We start from the raw sequence: 21,277 nt of genomic DNA on the forward strand, positions 1-21,277 counted from the left end.
TCTTTCTATTTTGAAGTTGTTTTTTTAAGAGGAAGTGTGGTGAGTTAATACTGTGAACATTTACTATGTACAATCTGTGCATTGAAAATCATCAATGTTATTGTAAACTGAAATGTTAATTTAGGAAAACAATTTTTAAAAACTTTATTCTGTGAAAGTGAAAGTTTTGAAATATGATTGTGTTCAAAGATTTGGGTGATATCCTTCAATAAACATTACATATTTAGTGACCGATGAGATGAAAAAGTTTTCTAAATGCAAGAAATTTGGTAATCTCTCACAAAGGTAAGCCTTTGATATATTAATTTTTGTCATTAAAACTAAAATTTGCCTTAATTTTCTATAACTAAAGCAATGTGAAAACCTTATGCATAGAAGAAACCGTAAAAATGCATGTAGAATAACACCGATTTTTGCTTTAAACCGCAAAAAATAACACCGAATTGCAGTAAAAAATAACCACAAAATTTAGGTAAAAATAAAACTAAAACTTCATGTCCCTACTAATAATGCATTAAAAATCAATTTTCACATGGTAAAAAAAATGGCAAAGAAAGAACTGTAGTGTTCGTTTCAATCTTTTTATTACTTTTATGTGAAAATCTGCAAGACTTTTGGAACACCTGCTATGCTACTTCATGTGGCAATATAAGTAACGGGCCTCCCCGATAGCCTAGTGGTAAAGTCATTGTCTTGTAATCAAGATATCCCAGGTTAGATACATAGTGGTTCAGATCAGACTTTAAACTAAGATCCAGTCTCGGCCTATCTGTGCATAAAGTGGACTAATACAAAAACTCAATTGAAATTGACGATTGGAAAAATAAACTGTTTTGTTGTATTAATTTCTCTCCAAAACTTTTTTGATCTTGACAGTACGAAGAAGCAGCAACGAAAGAAGACTTAATGGGGATCGAGGACACAGTGTCACGCAGTATTTTCTCCAAGCCTTCCCTGAAGAACAAAGCAACAGTCTTTACTATTGGCAGTAGAGGGGAGATTCTGACGACACGTCTTGAGGACCCGATTATCGTGCCGCATGTAGCGCAGAAAAGTGAAACAAAGGTACGGTGATCAGAAAGTAATATACCCATAAACAGTAAGTGTTTATGAAAGTTTTTATATAGGACGTTAAGAATTAGGTGTTGTATCAGTGTAAGATAAGATTGTTTTTAAATGTCCGGTACCTATACATCAGCACCTGCAGAATACAAAGTGAAGTGCAGAACTTTCGTTGGACCTTCTTGATGGCATATTTCATATTTTGGATGCGTGCGACTTACTCTCTATCATATATAGGCATAGAATCAGAATTGGTTATTTACTTACATACAGTGAGTATATACTTGTCAAAGACAACATTTCAGTGGCAACTGCCCCCTTCTTCAGGTCAAGAAGTCTGCTTTATGGAATTCCATAAAGCTTCATCATTTAGAAAGGATATAGGTTTCTACATGGACAGGTTGAATGCCAGGATAACAAATTACTAAAACAGGACTATTGCCACATTTGAAAAACCCTTAAAACTCATATAAAAACTGTTAAAACCCGTGGTACTATCTGATCACAATTCACATGTTGACTGGAACTGGTATGTACTCAAATGAGTACATACCAAATTGTGATCGGATAGTACCACGGGTTTTAACAGTCTTAGTCATTTGTTATCCTGGCATTCAACCTGTCCACGTAAAAACCTATATCGTTTCTAAATGACGAAGCTTTGTGGAATTCCGTAAAGCCGACTTCTCAACCTGAAGAAGGGGGCAGTTGTCTTTGAAAGTATATACTCACTGTGCGTAAGTAAATAACCAATTTTGATTTTATTCTTGATAGCATAGTGGTAGCAGTGTCATCTTGTCAATCAACATAGTAGTTGGATCCGACTGTAGGTCTAGTCTTGATTAACCTATCTGTGCACAAGGTAGCATTAAACAAGCAAAAAAAAACAAACATTTGTTTAAAGTGTACATGCTTAAAGTGAAAAAAGGGCAATGGGTCCACTCATTACTATTATCCACCGAAGGTCCATGAGAAACTGTGAGTCCAACACTGTGAGAGTTCCTACATACCACGCTTCACTGTAAACATACCCTAACTTTGAATAATACCATCCTACTTTTCCATGCTGTCTTCCAAGGTGATCTATGTGAGATGTCATAAAAGTGAACCTACAAGAGTTGAACGCACATTTCTCTGAGCAGTTTGTTGTAATATTAGCAGAAACAATGTACATTTCGAGTGAGTGAAGATTTACAGACTTCAGCTTCGTGGCAGTGCTAGCATGCATGTAACACTCAAAAATGTCTCATACCATACAACACAGTGATTCATCCACCCAGTACCAACATCCTCCTATAACGGTACCATAATGAGTAAGTACCATTATAACGTAAAAAATAAAATGAAGTGATCAGTTAAAATTTACGATTTGAGTTTGTATTTGGAGGTTTATATTTGCCCAAAATTAAATTTACATCACTTTGGCTTTGTTCTAATTGAAGTACATATCTAAACTTCAAGCATTTAAAATATTTTTATAACTCAGCGAAGTAATTTGGTTTGTGATGGATCAGGAATGTACTTACCGTAGATTGCCAATTTATGCAGAATCGCACATAAGTTTGGTTTCAACAGGTTTTACTTGATTATTCATAAGTATATGGGTACGAACATGTATTTAATATGTATTACTAACACGTACAAACCATTTGAAATAAGTTTTGGTAGAATTTCGACGGAAAATTAAGATTTGTTACATTAAGCATCTTGAAGAGTAATCCTAAAGTTATAAAGTTGTGAAACATAGCCAACTCACATAGAGGGAAAAAACTAAGATATGCGTAAAAAACCTTTTTCCCACAAAAATTGTAAAATCTTTATTTACCTTTGATAATTAGAAAAGATACGAAAACACGTAATAGAGTATTGTAATATCTTTTTTATTGTACCAACTTTGTTTTACAATCATTTTCATGTATTTACACTGTACAATTGTGTGATTATTACTTAAAAAATATTATCAGTTTATATTCTGTGCATATGGTTGTAACAGTGTGAGTTTGGATACACTGCATCATCTAAAAGATCGCTGACTCGGAGGATGGAGTCGTTAAATTTTACAGAGACTTAAATTGAGTCTATTTTTCTTAAAAAAACAAGATTTATCCGTGAAACGTGATAATCTGGTGGAAATAAGCATCTAATTTGAATTTCGAACTTAAAAAACTCATCGATGAGCTGTTAAGGTCCAAAGGACATTAAAATTGTGACCTGTCGGAAAGACGTAAATTGGCCGCCATCTTATCTTCATAAGGATATTTCAGATAAGTATTTTCGGATTGCATGTAGCCATAAAATGCAAGACATAAGTTATTAATGTGGACAAGTATCTTTTATTTTGAATTTGAAGAATCTGCTGAACTTATGTATAACATGTGTTAATTTGTTCATTGAGTGAATCGAATATTTGATGCTAATTGTCTCGATAATAACTTCGCAAAGCTGGAAGATTTTACATGTGGATACAAAGTGACTTTGTATCTTGTTTAATAGGAAAAGAACCTTAAGATGTGTAAAAGTGATATCGAAAAGCAAAATCTTCGTTTATTACATATATGTATACTGAACAATATGTAAGAATGCATGCTTCGATGTTGTTAATCTTCTTTTAATACATTGTTCGTTAATTATTGGTTTCTGGTAATTTTATTTATTACTCAAAAAGTTAAAACCATTATTGGGTCAGTAACTAAATACTTATAAAAATTTTCGACTTGAACTTTTTATAACGTAGGATGTAAACAAAAAATCAATTTTCATTAATTCCTTTAAAAAAATGATTGCGACTTGATGTCAGTTTGCCGAGGAAATAAAAGTCAACGTTCGATCATACCCCTAACACTACTCAAAAATTTCCTCAATACTCCCCTTAGATTTTTTCCCAAAGGCCCAATTTATGGTAATTTTGGCTCGAAATTTACCTTTACACTCCCCAAATGGAACATTCCTGAATAAATCCCTGATACAACACACTGTGCATGCTGTTGCAGCATGACCACCATCTTTTGTCCATGCATGCTAGTGCCCCACATGGCTGAAATCTATAAACCTCCACTAACTTTAAAAATACATCCTTTCTGCTTATATTACAACAAATTGCTAAGAGATGCATACATTAACCTCTTGTATATAATGGTTTACTTTCGTGACATCTCAAATGGATCACCCCATACTGATGACTCTGTCCACTGATCCATGAAATATTTTCACTAAATTACTACTTTCACTCCACTTAGGATGTGGCTGATTTGCAAGGTATTTATTCTATGTTTTGTCTAGTGCATTTTCTGTTTATCCTGTCCATTGCCTGGTATTTTTTTAAGCCTTCTGGTTCTCTTTCTTTTTTCATTTACATATTTGTTTATTAAATTATCTTGTTTTGTTGAAATTTCTGTGCAAGATATGTTATAATTTTAGCATATACACTAATGTCTCTAAAATAACTTGTGACTGATATTCATTCCATTTTTCCAGTATCCATTCGAAGCACTGTTCCGCAGTGAGCAGTATGCTCTTGTTGACAATTCCTGCAGGGAGTATCTTTTCATCACTGAATTTTTCATGGTGAAGAGCTCGGCTGCTTTGGATTTATTCAACCAAATTATGGGGAAAACCTTGAATATGTTTGTGGTAAGTGACAATTACGGTATCTTATTCATGTGTGTATGCTGTAACAATAGTGGAACCCCGATTTTACATTTTCCTGCATTATTAGAGGCACATATTTTTTTGGTAAATAGAAAAGCAATATTTCGGTACAAGAACTCGGTCAATTTCGAGTTCAAAAGCGGTATATAAAATGACATTTCGGTTTTAAAAATGTGAATATAATCCCAAATTTGATTTAAAACTCCACTTACTACACAAAATAAACATATCCCTTCTAATAGCACATTTATGTCATTACCAGAATATTAAGTTTATTCCTGTATAAAGAGGTCCATTTTTTGCTTGTCAAATATTTACAGCAGAATTAATAATTTTCTCGTGAATTACATAACTCGCAGGATAATTCTGACTTCAGAAAGTGTCGTGTTGGTAAATAAACTCTAAATTTCATGTTTAAGAGTCTATTTGACATTTTGCAGTTCATTTCACAAAACAGAGTGTGAAAATGCACCTCACCTTTCAGAAACATGAAAAATGAACATTACAATGTGTTATTTCATATTTCGTGTTTTCGTCAAAAATGAAATATGCATGCCTTTATGCGTGCATTCAATCTTGATGACGCCAACTTTAAGTTCTATAAAATTTTCCTAGATTTTACATTTTCCTGTATTTTAAGTTTTTTCATAGCATAAAATCAAGGTTTCACTGCATCTCCTTTCCATACTAGACTGCTACAGCTTCACTTCAGTAGTGGGCCGCTGCTGCTGTCTGCGGAATTTTGCACTAAACATTAGGCTATTTACAGATGTATCGGATAAGTAATTTGATCGATTACAGGGTGTTCATAAAGTATGAAATTAAGGTGAGCATGAACAGTTGCTTAATGCAAAGCATGCTCCACTTATAGCTCATCAGTCTCAACACACTTCCTCAAATGTTTCAACATGTTTCCATGAATTCTCTTCAGAATGTGAGGATCCAGAACAGGTTATCTTTTTCTGGAGATCCAAGTTCTGGATTTTCACAGCATACACTTTAGATTTCAAAATTCCCAATGTGACAAGTCCATGGAGTTGAAGTCATGTGACCATAGTGCTTATTCCACTGGTTCCGTTCTCCCAATGTTTTTCCTTTTTTTTTTTTTGTCAGTGCCACAGCTCATCTGAGTCAACAAACAATACCACCATTGGTTCTAGACTTTATATCACCATGTACTTATATCAGTTGGTACAGATTACTTTTTTTTCATGTCCCTAATTTTTAGTATTATTTTGTTCGACTGGTTTGCATTTTATTATTATCTACCATTACTTTTCTTACAATTTAGCTGTATTGCAATGACAAATCATAATTGTGGTAAAAATCCATGCGCATATCCAGTAGAGGCGAAGAGGGACACTGCCCCCCCTCCTCCCTTGGAAAACAAGTGGTAAAAATTTTCCATTCTGTTTATTGTCCTTTTTACGTGGGAAGTAAAATAAATGTTATTCCACTTTCAAATAAATAATAATAATAAAAATAAAAGAGAAGCAAATGATGTTTGCTTCTCCTCTGGAAAAAAAGAGTGTTGTTTGTCCCCCTGGACACACTAGGTGATTGCTATGACACCTAGCAGTAAATTGATTGAAACACCAAGCAGATTCCGTCGAATTTCCATTGCTACTTTCCTCTCCCGACATTTCCCTCCCTGATGGTGACCCTGAGAAGGGATCGAAAGCTCACTCAAACCTAAGTTTTAATGTATTTCGTGCGGTTTATTATAGCACTCTGGCTACAAAGTAAGTCAGATTTTACGATGAGTGTTCCTTCACGTGGCATAAGAAGAGTTTTAAAATTCAATAATCATGATTAGATAACCCCTTAAATGTGGAATTTGTTGAACAAGTCCCTACTGGAAAATGTAGGTTTTTTCGTCAAATTCAGTATACGCCCTCTGCATTGTGCTGCTGTAGTGTAGTATACGCTTTGTGTTTGTTTCAGCTATATTTGATTTACTGTGGCGTATATAGTCACACAGATGTTTGCTGAGATAGTTCTAGCTGTAGTAGAAACAAAAAATAGTAGCACGAGAGGAAAAAGATGAAAAAGAAGAAGACGAAAAGAAAGAAGAAGGGAAAAATTAGTTTTGTCTTCTTCTTTTTTTGTCTCTTTCCTCTCTTGCTACTATTTTTTGTTTCTACCTCAGCTAGAACTATCTCAGCAAACATCTGTGTGACTATATAATATACGCCACAGTAAATCAAATATAGTTGAAACAATTATAAAGCATATATATATATATATATGCCATGCACACTTAAGGGGTTAAAGAATAAGCTACATATAAGTTACTGCTTATGTTTGTCAGTGTGTTTGCTTTGTATAAAGTAATATTTTCTTTCCACAGAAAAATATGGACTTATATGTACAAGACTGCTTCGATGCAATAGCCTTGTTCCTGTGTGTGCACATAATCCTTCGTTACCAAATGCTCTGCCATAAAAGGGCTGTTCCTGCTCTTGACAGGTACTGGGAAATGCTACAAGAGAAATTGTGCCCAAGGTAAGAAATATTTTCTCTTTCTTACTCACTGTGTGTGTGTCTTTGTATTGTATTAGGTTTTCATATTGCTTTTATTATGATATTCATTTTTTGGTTACTTGTTGCACAACTTTTTCATTTTTCCTGAAGCAGATGTTGGACTTGAATTAAAATACACTTGATGGATTTCACAAATTAGTCTGTTTGCAATTTTATTTTTAAAATAATAATAACAACAATAAGGTATGTTTTGTTAATAATATTTAACTAATTTAAGATTTTTTTAAATAAATTATTAACATGCGGTGGCTCAGTTGGTAATGCATCTGACTACCATACTAAAGGTCCCAGGTTTGGTCCCCGGCCGGTTCAAATCCGGGAATTTTTCTAACGTCGGAAGCGGCCCTGGCACCCACCCAGCATCGAATGACATGGGTACCTGGGGGAAACCCTGGGGGGTAAAGGCGGTCAGGGGTGTGATGCTGATCACATCACCCCCACTCACGACCGGATCAAGAAAGTGTGGGGCGTTATCCCCACACCCCCTATACGCCTTCATGGCGTAGTGCTAAGCACGGGGAGCACTTTACCTTTTTTTTACACGAAATCCCATTAAAGTAATAGTCAGTATTGTTAAATATTCTTTCCAATTGTCCATGTTTTATCAGTGAACATAGACAAATAGCCATGTGTATTTTGCTGTGATAGTTTTTCGTCTTTCTAACATTATGTCTGTCATATTATGCAAATTGGCATCACTAAAATTGCATTGTTACCAGTGTCGATAAAATACTGATGCAAAATTTATTGATTCATGCACCTCCTTGAGTAAGTTAAGCGACTGCAAGAGGGTTGTTTGTATGGAAGGAAACTGTATATTGAGGTATTTACTTTACAAAACCAAGTGCATACATTATTATATCTTTATATTCAGAAAGGCAACAACATGGCAGAATTTACATTTTCTATTTTGAAAAAAAATGTCAGGTGAGCAAAACTATTGGTAATCCCATCGCCACTAAAATGTGTTTAAAAAGTACAGAATTGAAAGATGAAGTACTATTTGAGACTAATCAATATTTTAACATTCTGGGCTTGTTGTTACCATAATATATATTTATCTTGATACTGAGAGTTGCATCGTAATTATGGGTGTGCAGGAACCCAGAAAGTTGGCATCGGGGAAAAGTAATTCCCGAACGGTCTGTGAATTCCAAATGATTTTGTTTAAAAGTGGCTAATTCTCTGCTTTTTCTGCACTGTAAGTGTCCCGAGAAATCTTTAAATTACTAGTTTTTAATTGTAGAAGAGTAAAAATAATCACTTGCAGGGAAAATAGTCCGTAAAATTTTAGATTTTTACAGTGTCGGGGAATTGCAAATATTTCCCATCCCGAAAATTTTTCAACATAGTCAGGAAATAGAGAATTTTTCCCATCCTGAACATCAGGATTTGAAAAATTTCTCATCCCGGCCTCCTCGATGGCGCAGCGTCTTTGCCTTGTAATCAAGGGGTCCCGGGTTTGATACCCGGTGGAGGCACATAGTGGTTTGGATCCCACTTTAAACTGTAAGTCCAGTCCCGATTAGCCTTACTGTGCATAAAGTGGACTTAAAACACTAATTCAATCAATCATTTCTCATCCCGATCCCATCCCAACCAACATTTTCCAGCCCACACACCCCTAGTTATAATTAACAGGGGTCACTTTCAGGGGTTTAAATGTGAAGTTTGTAACCTTTTTCCAATGAGCTCTTGACACATGCTTCAGGAAACTAAAAAACATAGAAACCATAGAGTTGGACGTGGTTGGAAATAAACTGGCTTTTTTGGGGGAAAAAACTCCATTTTTTTCCGAGGCTTTTTTTGGTTGTTTTTCTTCCGGCTTTTTTTCCTAAAATGTTTTGCATCAATGAAAATACGTTACTTGACTGCATTTTTCCTTGTTCCACAATTTCCATCCATCTCTCTACTATAAAAAGACACTCATATCTAAATTGAAAATACAACTTTTGACATGGAATTCATAACGACACAAGCAGTAGTTACAGAAATGCCGTCTTTTTTTGAATGGATGTTTTTTTCTCAAGTGCAGTATATCTACATAGTTTTTAAACACTGGCATAACTAGAGTAGTTTTGTATATATTTTATAAATAAAATCTAATAGTATGATGTAATTTTCATTGCTTGAATTTGACAAGTGAAGCAAAAAAAGGAGAAGAAGGAAGGAAGAAAATAGTGCTACATCTTTTAACTCACTTATAAATGTACCCTCAAGGATTTAGTTGTTTTTTCTATAAGTACATCTAAAATATAAAATCTAGAATCAAACCTATTTACATTTGTATTTATCATAAAATGTTTGTATTCTATCTTTCAAGTGCATAATGTATAATTTGACTTAATGGCCAATAAACCTGGTCATGGAGCAAGTCTTGATGGTTTTGGCCACCTAGTGTGCTTGTCAACCATTGTGAGACCACAGTGTGGTAAATTCATTTCATAAAAGTCAATGCCCTGCTCAAAAATTTTACCCCTTTCTAATTTTTTAAGTGTTATACATTAATATGCACTCTTGAAATGCCACTGTAGTCTAGTTGGTAGAGCATCTGACTGCCGTGCGGGGGACCCGAGTTGGATTCCCTGGGTGGGTGGGTGGTTTGGAATTTTTAGACCTTGTCCCTGCATGAAGCGGCTCTGGGGTTCACCCAGCCTCAAATAAATGTGTACTGGAGAGGGGGGGGATAAAGGTGGCCAGAGGATGGTGCTGTCCACATCACCTCCAAGATGAGCAAGATCGAGAATGTGTGGGGCCCTACCCGTACATTCTCTAAATGTGTCTTCATGCCATAGTGGAGGCATAGTGCTATATGCACGAGGAACTTTACCTTTCACCTATATCTTGAAATTAAATATTAATAATACATGACACATGGTATATGTCTAGGCTTGGTGACAAATATAAAATCTGGTTTTAAACAGTTGCAAACTCATGGCCCCAGTAATGGACCTTAGAGCCTGGCAGTTGAGAAACACTGTCTCATTAAAAATTACAGATATTCGGGTTTTGACTCCAATTAAAAATTGGGGTCCCGGGTTCGATACCCGGTGGAGGTTTAACCATTTTCGTCAGTTTAATTCAAACTCAGTATCAGCACAATAGGTAGTAGCTATGGTGCTATATTGGAAAGGAAATTTAAATTTGCATATACTAATGAATAATGTTTATGTTCAAACAATAATAAATACCTTTATAATTATTAAATTGATAAAAGAAAACTAGAAACAACAAAATTACAAGAGCATTTATAACATATCAATGCTATACTTGAGAAGAAAATATCTCTTTGTTATCTCCTTCCGGGATAAAGCAAGTCTTTGTATTCACAATTCTGAGCTTCAGTTTTCAAGATTCATCATCTGACCAAACCACATCCAAACGTAGAACATATAAGTGTCACTCTATGCAACCTTCCTCCAAGCACTCATTTGAGGAACTGTAACATTTACAAGCATGCTCGTTAAGCCAGATGAAAACAGATACCTATTCACTGCTTCAAAATCAACATGGCATCTTTTATACATAACAGTGTCATTCCATAACTTTCGAATCTTTATAAGATTATATCATGATCAAAGTTCATTCAAGTCATAAAAGGCTTCTATATAACTTAAGCATCCAAGTTATTATCACATTGCCAAGTTTAATGCTTTAAAAGCAACAATTATTGTACAAATATTTTCCCATTCCATAATGCTAAATTTGTACTTATCTTTGTTCCATCTTGAGCTCTTCACCAAGTCACAGACAACTAGTATCAGAGCTACTAGTTCAAGCCAGATTTTTTAGTATGTGCAATCTTCAATTGTTTTTGTTTTATATTTTTGTCCCTAAGTGCTTAACAGCTTGAATGTTTGTGTTGTAAATGTACATATTTGCTCTGTTACAGCTATTTTACTATGTATATGACAATATACTTATCTATTGATCACAATTACCATTTTTTGAATGTTGATACAAAATACCAAGTATGACATCACAATGTACACTGAACAATTTTTAAAGAGTTGACCTTTGTATATAAACCTTGAAGCCAATGCAAATGTACACAATTTCAATAAATTTAATTATAAATTTGAATGTATCATATCTTTCTTGTCTGAAAGAACACATATGATTGAAGATATTTGTTTTTCATATTGCCAGTCAAAAATAATTGTTATGACTAAATTGTTATAAATATTGCACAAATGTGGAACTTTGAACTTAGCCTAACCTTTTTCAAATGTTGTTATGACAATATATTATTTTTATTGTCATACTGGCGCTCAACAAGGGACGGATCCACAACAACAGATCTGAGCACTACTGAGACTTTTAACATATAATAATTAATATAATGCCTTTATATTTACAAACTGTTTTCATGTTTACCATTATAATCATCTGAGTATAACTGCATATTTGTTTTCCAACAATACAACAAGAACTTGTTCATCATGAACCAATACAGTGCAACTACACATAATGAGTTTTTAGTACATAATAATGTTGCAAAACAAATAAAACAAAATCAAGTTCTACATACCAACAATTATTATTTAGTGAAGTTCCATATGAACCATTTTTACATAAAACAATGTAGCTACATAACATTTTTATTTATTATGAACCAATGAAGCACCATTAAGAACTTCATTCTTAATCTGAGAGCATAATTTCTATATTAATCTTTATTTAGCCAAAAATATATTAATTATAATTTGCTATATGTAGAGTAAATTACCTATGATCCAACTAAGTTTCCCATTGGGAATTCATCCATTTATCTAGTAACATCAGCTAACAAGACAAAAATCTAAGTCTAACATCCTCAGATTTACGGAGTGTCGAAACTAAGATTTCTTACAAATCAATTCATGCAAGAAATGTATAAATTATGATGTGCGCACAAAAATTATAAAACATAAATAACTGTTGTTCCTGAACTCACAGCGTCATGGCACGAATTTCCTATTCTGCCCTTTGTGAACACATTTTGAAGCCATAATGCATTCTAGCATTTTTTAAAGGAACCTACTACTTGACTTAAGCTTGGATCAACACGTCTTTGCTGCTTGTCAAGTTTATTTCTATATGAGCCTACAATTCAACTCTTGGAATATTATAGCTCTAGTAAATGATTTTAAGCCAAAGCTAAATCTTAGCATTAAAATCTATTATGCACATGCTACAACATTATATTATACATTTTTTGCACTCCAAAATACACATAACAAAGAATATTTGTTATATTGAATTTTTCCACCGTTAATCACAACTAAGGATCAGGATATATGAATGAGGACCAATGTTGGATTACGAAGATCAACTTAAGGCAAACTCTACAGATGAATACTTCATACCTGAACTAATGTTTCAGACTCAAGGAGAGAAGCACGAAAAATGAGAAAATTTTGACATTGACATCTGACAAAAGAAAAATTGAGCATAAAGTACTGTGTCTCACAGTACCACTCTTAAGCAACAGTCTAAGAGAAGAACTCAACCAACCAACCCTCATGGGTATGGTTGTGAAACGAAGCATTATCTTTTGTCCTTCAAACCAACAAAATAAACAATATGTTATCAGTTGCAGTTAAGATATCATTATCATGTTTTGTAATGATGAAATGAAGAAAATATTGCATTATACATTTATGAAGTATGAACATAAATATTGGATATATAATCTCAGATGTATAACCCTGTCAAACATATACCTGTGTATATTTAAAAGAATTTACAACCATGAATCAATTTTTGATTATGAGAATTGCTTTGAGTTTGCAATTGAGAAAATACTATCTGAAATTGTCAAATAATTAATCAATCTGTGTCTACTCTTAATATAGATCACACTTATAGAGAATGACATCACACTGACAATACCTTGTGAAAGCTCATTACTATAATATCTTCAAGTGCAAAGATATCATATGATCATGTCAAAGTTCTTTAATATGCTGTCAAAATAAATCACAAATTAACGTTGTTATTCATTTAGAATAAAACAACTAAAATATACCTCATACCAACAAAATTTCAACCTAGTTTGTATAAATATTTTATCAATCCTAGCAAGTGCATTGATAAAATAACATATCTCTGAGGCTTAATTGACTAAAACCTTTTTAACGTAGTCATGTGTGATTTGAGAAGTGATCAAAAATACATCTAACATAGCTTTAATCCAAAACATGGTAAGAATGGTTATCTCAAAAGATACTTGATACTTACGATCATTATAAATATAAGACACGTGGCTCAGAGTAATCACTTATTTAATTAAGTACATTTATATTATAACATAAATGGAACATTACATTCCCTGAAGAAACTAGTGTAACTGGTCTTAATATGTATTTTTCCTTCATAAATTTATACCCCTAAGATGTGGAAATAGTCAACCTTCAATCATCATATACATATACCAGCATCATCGTGTGGCTTAGCTTGATAAGTGTATTTGAAATCATAAATACCTAACCTATCAGCAATACACAATTACAGTTGGAAGAATCCAAACTTGATAAAGCACCAGAGATAAATGTGCATCATAAAAAGAAATATATATATTCATGTAATAAATATTTCTACATTAAGTGTCACAATAGGACTCACTATTGCCATTACGTGAACACTTCACAATGCTTGCATGCAACTGTGGCATGGAATTATGAGTGACGAGCTTGGATCATCTAGTGGATCTCTGCTACATGTCAACTTCATAAAATATACGAGGAAACAATTCATCTTCAGGAATTATTGACTTAACAATTCCCTAATAGCAAATAAAATAATTCTCGTATATAAGCATTTTAAATGCACTTACATTCTTTGTACACTACCACTACTTAACTAACATCTTGGGTAACATCTTTCACCAGCTATTCAAGTTTGTTACATAGATGAACTATTAAAGTGTTTTTTAAAATTTGCTTTTGTTGTGCATAATAATGCCAAGTTTCCCACAAACATGCGGAGTTATATTTAAGTATAATAACTTAAATATAGTGATCATTCAACTAAATTGTGCATAAAATAAATCACAAACTTATACTTCAAAATATTATATTGTATTTTTTGTCCATCAAGATGAACAGTAGTACTGTGGCCAAATATACCTCCCTAGACCAACAGTCTAGAAGATACTCCCAACCAACCACCCTTTTAAGTTGATGTGTCAAGCAGTTACTACATCTATGTAAGATATAGAAGCTAAAGAAACATCAACTTGCACTTGTCTAACTTGGGCAAGAAACTTCTGCACAAGATCACCAATTTTACATTACAAAATAAATAAAGAAGTATCATGTATATGCCTACTTAAATATTTTATTTGATTCCTAAATTTAATTTTGTTATTGGCTTTGGAGTCTCCAATTAGAAGCTGAACTCCGAGTATAAGCAGAGTTTCTATAAGTTTTGCTACGGCCACCGTCACTAGTTTTGCTACGGCCACCGTCACTATCTGATCGGTAATACTCTATTTTATCATAACCATCACCATTGTTATTGCTCTCTCTGCATACTGTGTTTTGCACCCTTGTATCACATGATTGTTTATCATGCTGCTGTTGAACTCGATTACCAACATCAGAAGATGTTTGTTCGTTATTATTAGAAAAAGTCCTAGAATTTCTATAGAATTTATTAGAATATCTATCCTTATTTATACTATTATTTCTATTGTTTCTTTCATTTAAATTCAAATTCCTATTTTGATCCTTAGCACGTGAAACATATGCTACTCTAGCCTTATTCTTTGTATTATAATTATTCCTGTTCGTGTCATTGAACCGTGCAGGATTATTTCTTAAAGATTGAAAATTTTCAATTACTTGCAACGTTTGCTGCAATGTACGTACGTTATTGATCACCATGTGTTCACTAATCCTGTGTGGTAATAATGAGGCTAATTGTGCTATCAAATGAGGTTCTTCAGCATGAGGCTGAGTAGACTTCAAAATTTTGTAGTTCTTATTCGCATATTGTAACAGGCTTACATTACTCTCTTTTGTAAAAGGAGAATTCAAAGTTTGAGTCAACTTTACTGATTTCCAGCGGTCATTCTGATAATGTGCCAAAAAAGCCTTTTTAAATTCAGAATAAGTGGTAAACTGATTCTTTACTTCTAAGTACCAAGTTCTAGCACAATCCGTTAGAAGTTTTGGTATGTACTTCAAGAATTGACTTTCTTTGATGTCATAAATATCTAGGTTTTCCTCTACTTTTTCTAAGAATTCTGATGGTGCAAACTCTAAAGATATCCCATCAAAATGAGGGAAATGCCTCAAGTCCTGTGGTTTAATGAGAACTTTAATTTGACTCTTATTACAATTAGTCAATGGAACATCTACTGAATGACTAACATTATTCATGTGACCAGCATCATGTTGTGCATATGAAATTTTGTCATCAACATTATTATTAGCAACTGATTTGTTCTTCCTCAATTTTCGACGCTTAGATGTTAATCTTGTATTTCGGTATGGACCACTAAGCATACTTACTCTATCATGATCTGAATCTGTACTATTATACATCTCAGATTCAGTATTCACTCCTATATTATGTCTAACAAGACTACTTTTAGGTGAACCATGACAAACTTCATCTTTATTCCCAACTGTATGTTGTCTCTGATTTACAGTGTGAGAACTCATTCGAGGTGTAAAGTCACTCTGTGCTTTAGCTGTATTTTTAACTGCTATTATATCATGAGTTGATAATGGTGTTAATGCATTATTAACTACACTCATGATATTGGTTTCTATTTGTAGAAGTGCATTCTTAACACCTAATTCCAAAGAAGAGTTGATATTGCCTTTATTATTTACATCATAAAACTTATGCAATTCATCATCTCTATAATACTTATGCCTTGTACTAATATCCACCGACTTATCACTATCAACATCACTCCTAATTGCATCATTCTCTGGAACGCGAGTGATAATAATATGCCTTGCACTGCTAGACATAACTTCTTCATCAACCTCATCATGTTGTATGCCAATAGATTTGACATCAACCTGTGATTCAGTTGAATGAGCATATTTGGTTTCACTTCGTAACTTAATTATATCATTACTTAATGTACCAAGTGATACACTACACTGAGCACAAACCTCAAGACATTGATCCAGTTGAGAAGTAAACTGTTTGGATAAATTACTAACTGTATCGTCTAATTTTTTATCCATATCCGCAGCAAGATAAACTAGCTCATCATTCATCCTTTGATCCAGTAATTGAACTTTCTTTTCTAACTTTTCTGTTCTATCTAAGCATTCCTTACGGAACTGTGAAATATCTACCTTAATTTCTCTAAGTTCCTTACTTTGAGCTTTACTGGCTTCAATGCTTTCTTTCATCTGACCTTGCACTGCAGAGATACCTTCCTTCATTTCACTTTGCACTGCAGAGATACCTTCTATCATTTCTGCCTGCTGCGATTTGAGCATCATCACAATGTCAGCCAATGTGATCTCCTTCTCCATAATGTTACGTATTGAAACTAATATCAGAAACAAGAATATTCACAACTCAATAACTTATTCTTTCCTATCCAATAATTGTACCATTTGAGTCCTCATAATCTAAGTTTAACCATTTTCGTCAGTTTAATTCAAACTCAGTATCAGCACAATAGGTAGTAGCTATGGTGCTATATTGGAAAGGAAATTTAAATTTGCATATACTAATGAATAATGTTTATGTTCAAACAATAATAAATACCTTTATAATTATTAAATTGATAAAAGAAAACTAGAAACAACAAAATTACAAGAGCATTTATAACATATCAATGCTATACTTGAGAAGAAAATATCTCTTTGTTATCTCCTTCCGGGATAAAGCAAGTCTTTGTATTCACAATTCTGAGCTTCAGTTTTCAAGATTCATCATCTGACCAAACCACATCCAAACGTAGAACATATAAGTGTCACTCTATGCAACCTTCCTCCAAGCACTCATTTGAGGAACTGTAACATTTACAAGCATGCTCGTTAAGCCAGATGAAAACAGATACCTATTCACTGCTTCAAAATCAACATGGCATCTTTTATACATAACAGTGTCATTCCATAACTTTCGAATCTTTATAAGATTATATCATGATCAAAGTTCATTCAAGTCATAAAAGGCTTCTATATAACTTAAGCATCCAAGTTATTATCACATTGCCAAGTTTAATGCTTTAAAAGCAACAATTATTGTACAAATATTTTCCCATTCCATAATGCTAAATTTGTACTTATCTTTGTTCCATCTTGAGCTCTTCACCAAGTCACAGACAACTAGTATCAGAGCTACTAGTTCAAGCCAGATTTTTTAGTATGTGCAATCTTCAATTGTTTTTGTTTTATATTTTTGTCCCTAAGTGCTTAACAGCTTGAATGTTTGTGTTGTAAATGTACATATTTGCTCTGTTACAGCTATTTTACTATGTATATGACAATATACTTATCTATTGATCACAATTACCATTTTTTGAATGTTGATACAAAATACCAAGTATGACATCACAATGTACACTGAACAATTTTTAAAGAGTTGACCTTTGTATATAAACCTTGAAGCCAATGCAAATGTACACAATTTCAATAAATTTAATTATAAATTTGAATGTATCATATCTTTCTTGTCTGAAAGAACACATATGATTGAAGATATTTGTTTTTCATATTGCCAGTCAAAAATAATTGTTATGACTAAATTGTTATAAATATTGCACAAATGTAGAACTTTGAACTTAGCCTAACCTTTTTCAAATGTTGTTATGACAATATATTATTTTTATTGTCATAGAGGCTCATAGTGGTTCGGATCCCACTTTAAACTGTAGGTCCAGTCCCGATTAGCCTTACTGTGCATAAAGTGGACTCAAAACACCAACTCAATTGATCAAATCCAATTAAAAATTAACCAGTAGATCTACATAAAAACGAGTTACATCAAAATTTAGCTTATTCAATTCAATTATATGCAGATATTTATTCAACGGAGTAAAGATGTACATGGAACATGGCAACACTGTACGTATTGACTCGCAATGACAGCCCACAGTTTCCATGGTTCAACGGACATTGCTGTGTGCGATGTTGCCACATTCCACGCACATTTTAACTCCGTTGAATAAAAATCTGTATAAAGTCGGTTCCCCAATGTGAATTGACAATGGTAATGGATTTTAAAAACAGATGCAAAGAGCTTCAAAATAAGATCAATGTTGTATTTGTTGGACTATGCAATACTAAGAGAAAGTTGTTTCGCAAAAGTGAAAACGACTTTTTGACAAATTTTGAAAATCCAAAAATTTAGAATTGTGTTTAAAATCTTTCTGTCTGCACTGTTCTAAAATTTCATCACAATCGGACCACCCATTTTTTATTTATAGAACTACAAAGAGAGCGATCGTTTGCAAAACTATAACAAATGGGTACTTTCCTTGTTCTCACGACGATAATAAAATAGAACGTATACTCGAAACAAAAATTTGGTTAGCATAGATTTACACAGAATTGAATAAGCTAAATTTTGATGTAAGACTATTATGTAGGTCTACTGGTTAATTTTAAATTGGAGTCTTAACGCCAGGTGTCGTAGGTTCGAATCCTGGCATGGATGTTTGTGAGTGTCCATTCATCAATTTCATCATGTCATCACTCATCCCCATCTTCACAAATTAGCCAAAAGTGGCACAAAAAGCGAAGTAAAATAAAACCAATCAATCAATCAATAAATTGGAGTCTAAACTCAAGAATCAATAATTTCTAATCCGACAGTAGTGCACTTGTGGCCCTAAAAGTGAAGCAGAGGCAAATAGATTGGCCACAAATGGCAAAAAGGAAAAGTTAATTTTAACTGGCTTTCTTGCAGTAAAATGTTGTTTGTTTAAGTCCACATTGTGCTCAGAAATGCTAGTTGGGATTGGACCTACAGCTTAAAATGGGACCTGAGCCACTGTGCCTCCATTAAACCTGGAACCCCTTGATTACAAGGTGACATCATTATGTTATGCCATCAGGGAGGCTCATTCTTTTATATACTGTATATCCAGCCATCTTCCAACAACATTACTTGCAATTATAAGTTACTTAGGGATCTAAATCTCCCTTGTAATAGCATACTGATCTCAAATATTAAATGGGGTATTTACGCATGTAGTTCCATCCTGAAACATTTAAAGCTGGCTTTAGACGAAAGCATTTCCTTCAACATTTTTGCTGCCATAAATGCTACATAAATGCTTCCAAAAATCTTATAGCAGACAGTACTTTAAACGAAAGAATTTTATGGAACATTTCGGTTAGCTGTTTCAATTACAATGTACTATACATACAGCACGAAACGCACGTCGAGTTACACCGTCAATGCTGTGTGCACGGTGTTTACCATTGAATAAGCTAAAATATTCTTCCATGTGTGTACAATAAATGTTGTAAAGTGTGTATTTAATCATCGCCATTCTTCTCTACCCAAAACCATTTAATTCGAAGTGATATTCCTCTCGGTTGGATAGTTATTGTCATTTAAAAGTGTGAAGTGATGCGTTGTTTACATCTCATGCTACCGCCATTACATTTGCACTCGTGACCATGAGGTTTCTTCTGATTGGTTATGCTATGAAAAATGCTACGGAAATAGAGCCAGTTCTATTCCATGAATATGCCATGGCATCTGAAATGCCATAAGATTTTTCACTTTACACGGTAGCATTTTGGTCATGGCATAAATGTTAAGAAAATTGCTAAGGAAAATGCTTTCGTCTAAAGCAGGCCTAGTAGTTTAATATCAACATTTGCTTAATTTTTTGTAACATCGACGACACAAACATGTGAAAGGTTGTTTTAAGTTCATTTTATGCTCAGATAGTCTAATCAGGCTTGAGCCAACAGTTTTAAAATGGAATCCGAACTTTATGCAATATGTCTCCACTGAGGATCATACCTGGTATCCATTGATTACAAGACAACATTGTTACCACTATGCCATTGGGTAGTCACATACATAAACTCAAACATGGCAAACACAAGTTAGTAACTGCAGGGTGTCCAAAAAGTCGCACAACCGAGTTTTTGACAGTACGTAACTTTTGTACGAAAAGTGATGGAGACATGAATCTTACATTGAGTATTAACTTTGTTCATGTGGATATTTTTTAACATTAAACTAGAAAATTGTGCTGTACATGAACGTTCAGTATGGGGAAAAAATGACTAAAGACAACTGTGGAGATGCTTGAAAAAAATGTTCTCCGCAGCTGTCTTTTATCCATGTTTGTTTTCACTTTGTACAAAAATGTTTTTACATAGTAACTTTTTCCCCATCTGAACGTTCATGTACAGCACAATTTTCAAAGTTAATACTCAATGTAAGATCCATGTCTGTATCACTTTTTGTACATAAGTTACGTAATACGTTCATTGTCTCGGTTGCGTGACTTTTTGGACAACCTGTAGAAGAAATGGCAAATATGTGTCTTTTGGCTGCTACACTATGTAAATTTTTTTTAGCTAATTCCAAAATATTACATTACAAATCTCTAAATTCTTAACTAACACTGCAAGTGAATTTAGTTAGCCAAAATGGGTAAAAGCCAAAATTGTTTTTTTTCTTTAAAAAAGCTGGCTTTTTATCAGAAAAACACCATCCATTCAAGAATGTCAACTTTTTTGCAACTCTAAGAAGCCATCCCAAACACACACAAAACGAATCGAGCTGTTGATATTATTGAACCACGAACAAGATGATGTATGGTAAGTGAATTAGATCTTGGCAAGATCGCTATTGCAGCAAGGTATCTATGAATCTTCTCATAATATGTTACAAGATATATACCTTTAGTTTGTAATATACATCCAATTATGTTTCTCAGGTTTGAGTACGTCGTGCAGCTTAACATCCAAAATGTTCGAGATTGTGACCCCACCAAATTCACTGCTGTTGATATGAGGCCACATTATGTAAGTAAGCCAAGCAGAGATAAATTGAACATTCTAACATTAGGCTGGCTACCTGTAGCAGATGG

At 33.6% G+C, this 21,277-nt stretch overlaps 1 protein-coding gene across 1 annotated transcript in view; it reads left to right on the top strand.

The window, feature by feature from the left end:
* Window positions 1–21,277, top strand: part of LOC145983138 (vacuolar protein sorting-associated protein 52 homolog) — a 59,136-nt gene that overhangs the window by 25,911 nt on the left and 11,948 nt on the right. Inside the window, exons 8-11 of the mRNA XM_083116415.1 lie at window positions 877–1,065; window positions 4,537–4,692; window positions 7,061–7,215; window positions 21,125–21,212. Coding sequence (XP_082972541.1) covers window positions 877–1,065; window positions 4,537–4,692; window positions 7,061–7,215; window positions 21,125–21,212 — 588 coding nt within the window. The remainder of the gene's footprint in view (window positions 1–876; window positions 1,066–4,536; window positions 4,693–7,060; window positions 7,216–21,124; window positions 21,213–21,277) is intronic.

Source organism: Lepisma saccharinum, unplaced genomic scaffold, assembly GCF_977018435.1.
Source record: "Lepisma saccharinum unplaced genomic scaffold, izLepSacc3.1 HAP1_SCAFFOLD_694, whole genome shotgun sequence".
NCBI classification, from domain to species: Eukaryota; Metazoa; Arthropoda; class Insecta; order Zygentoma; family Lepismatidae; genus Lepisma; species Lepisma saccharinum.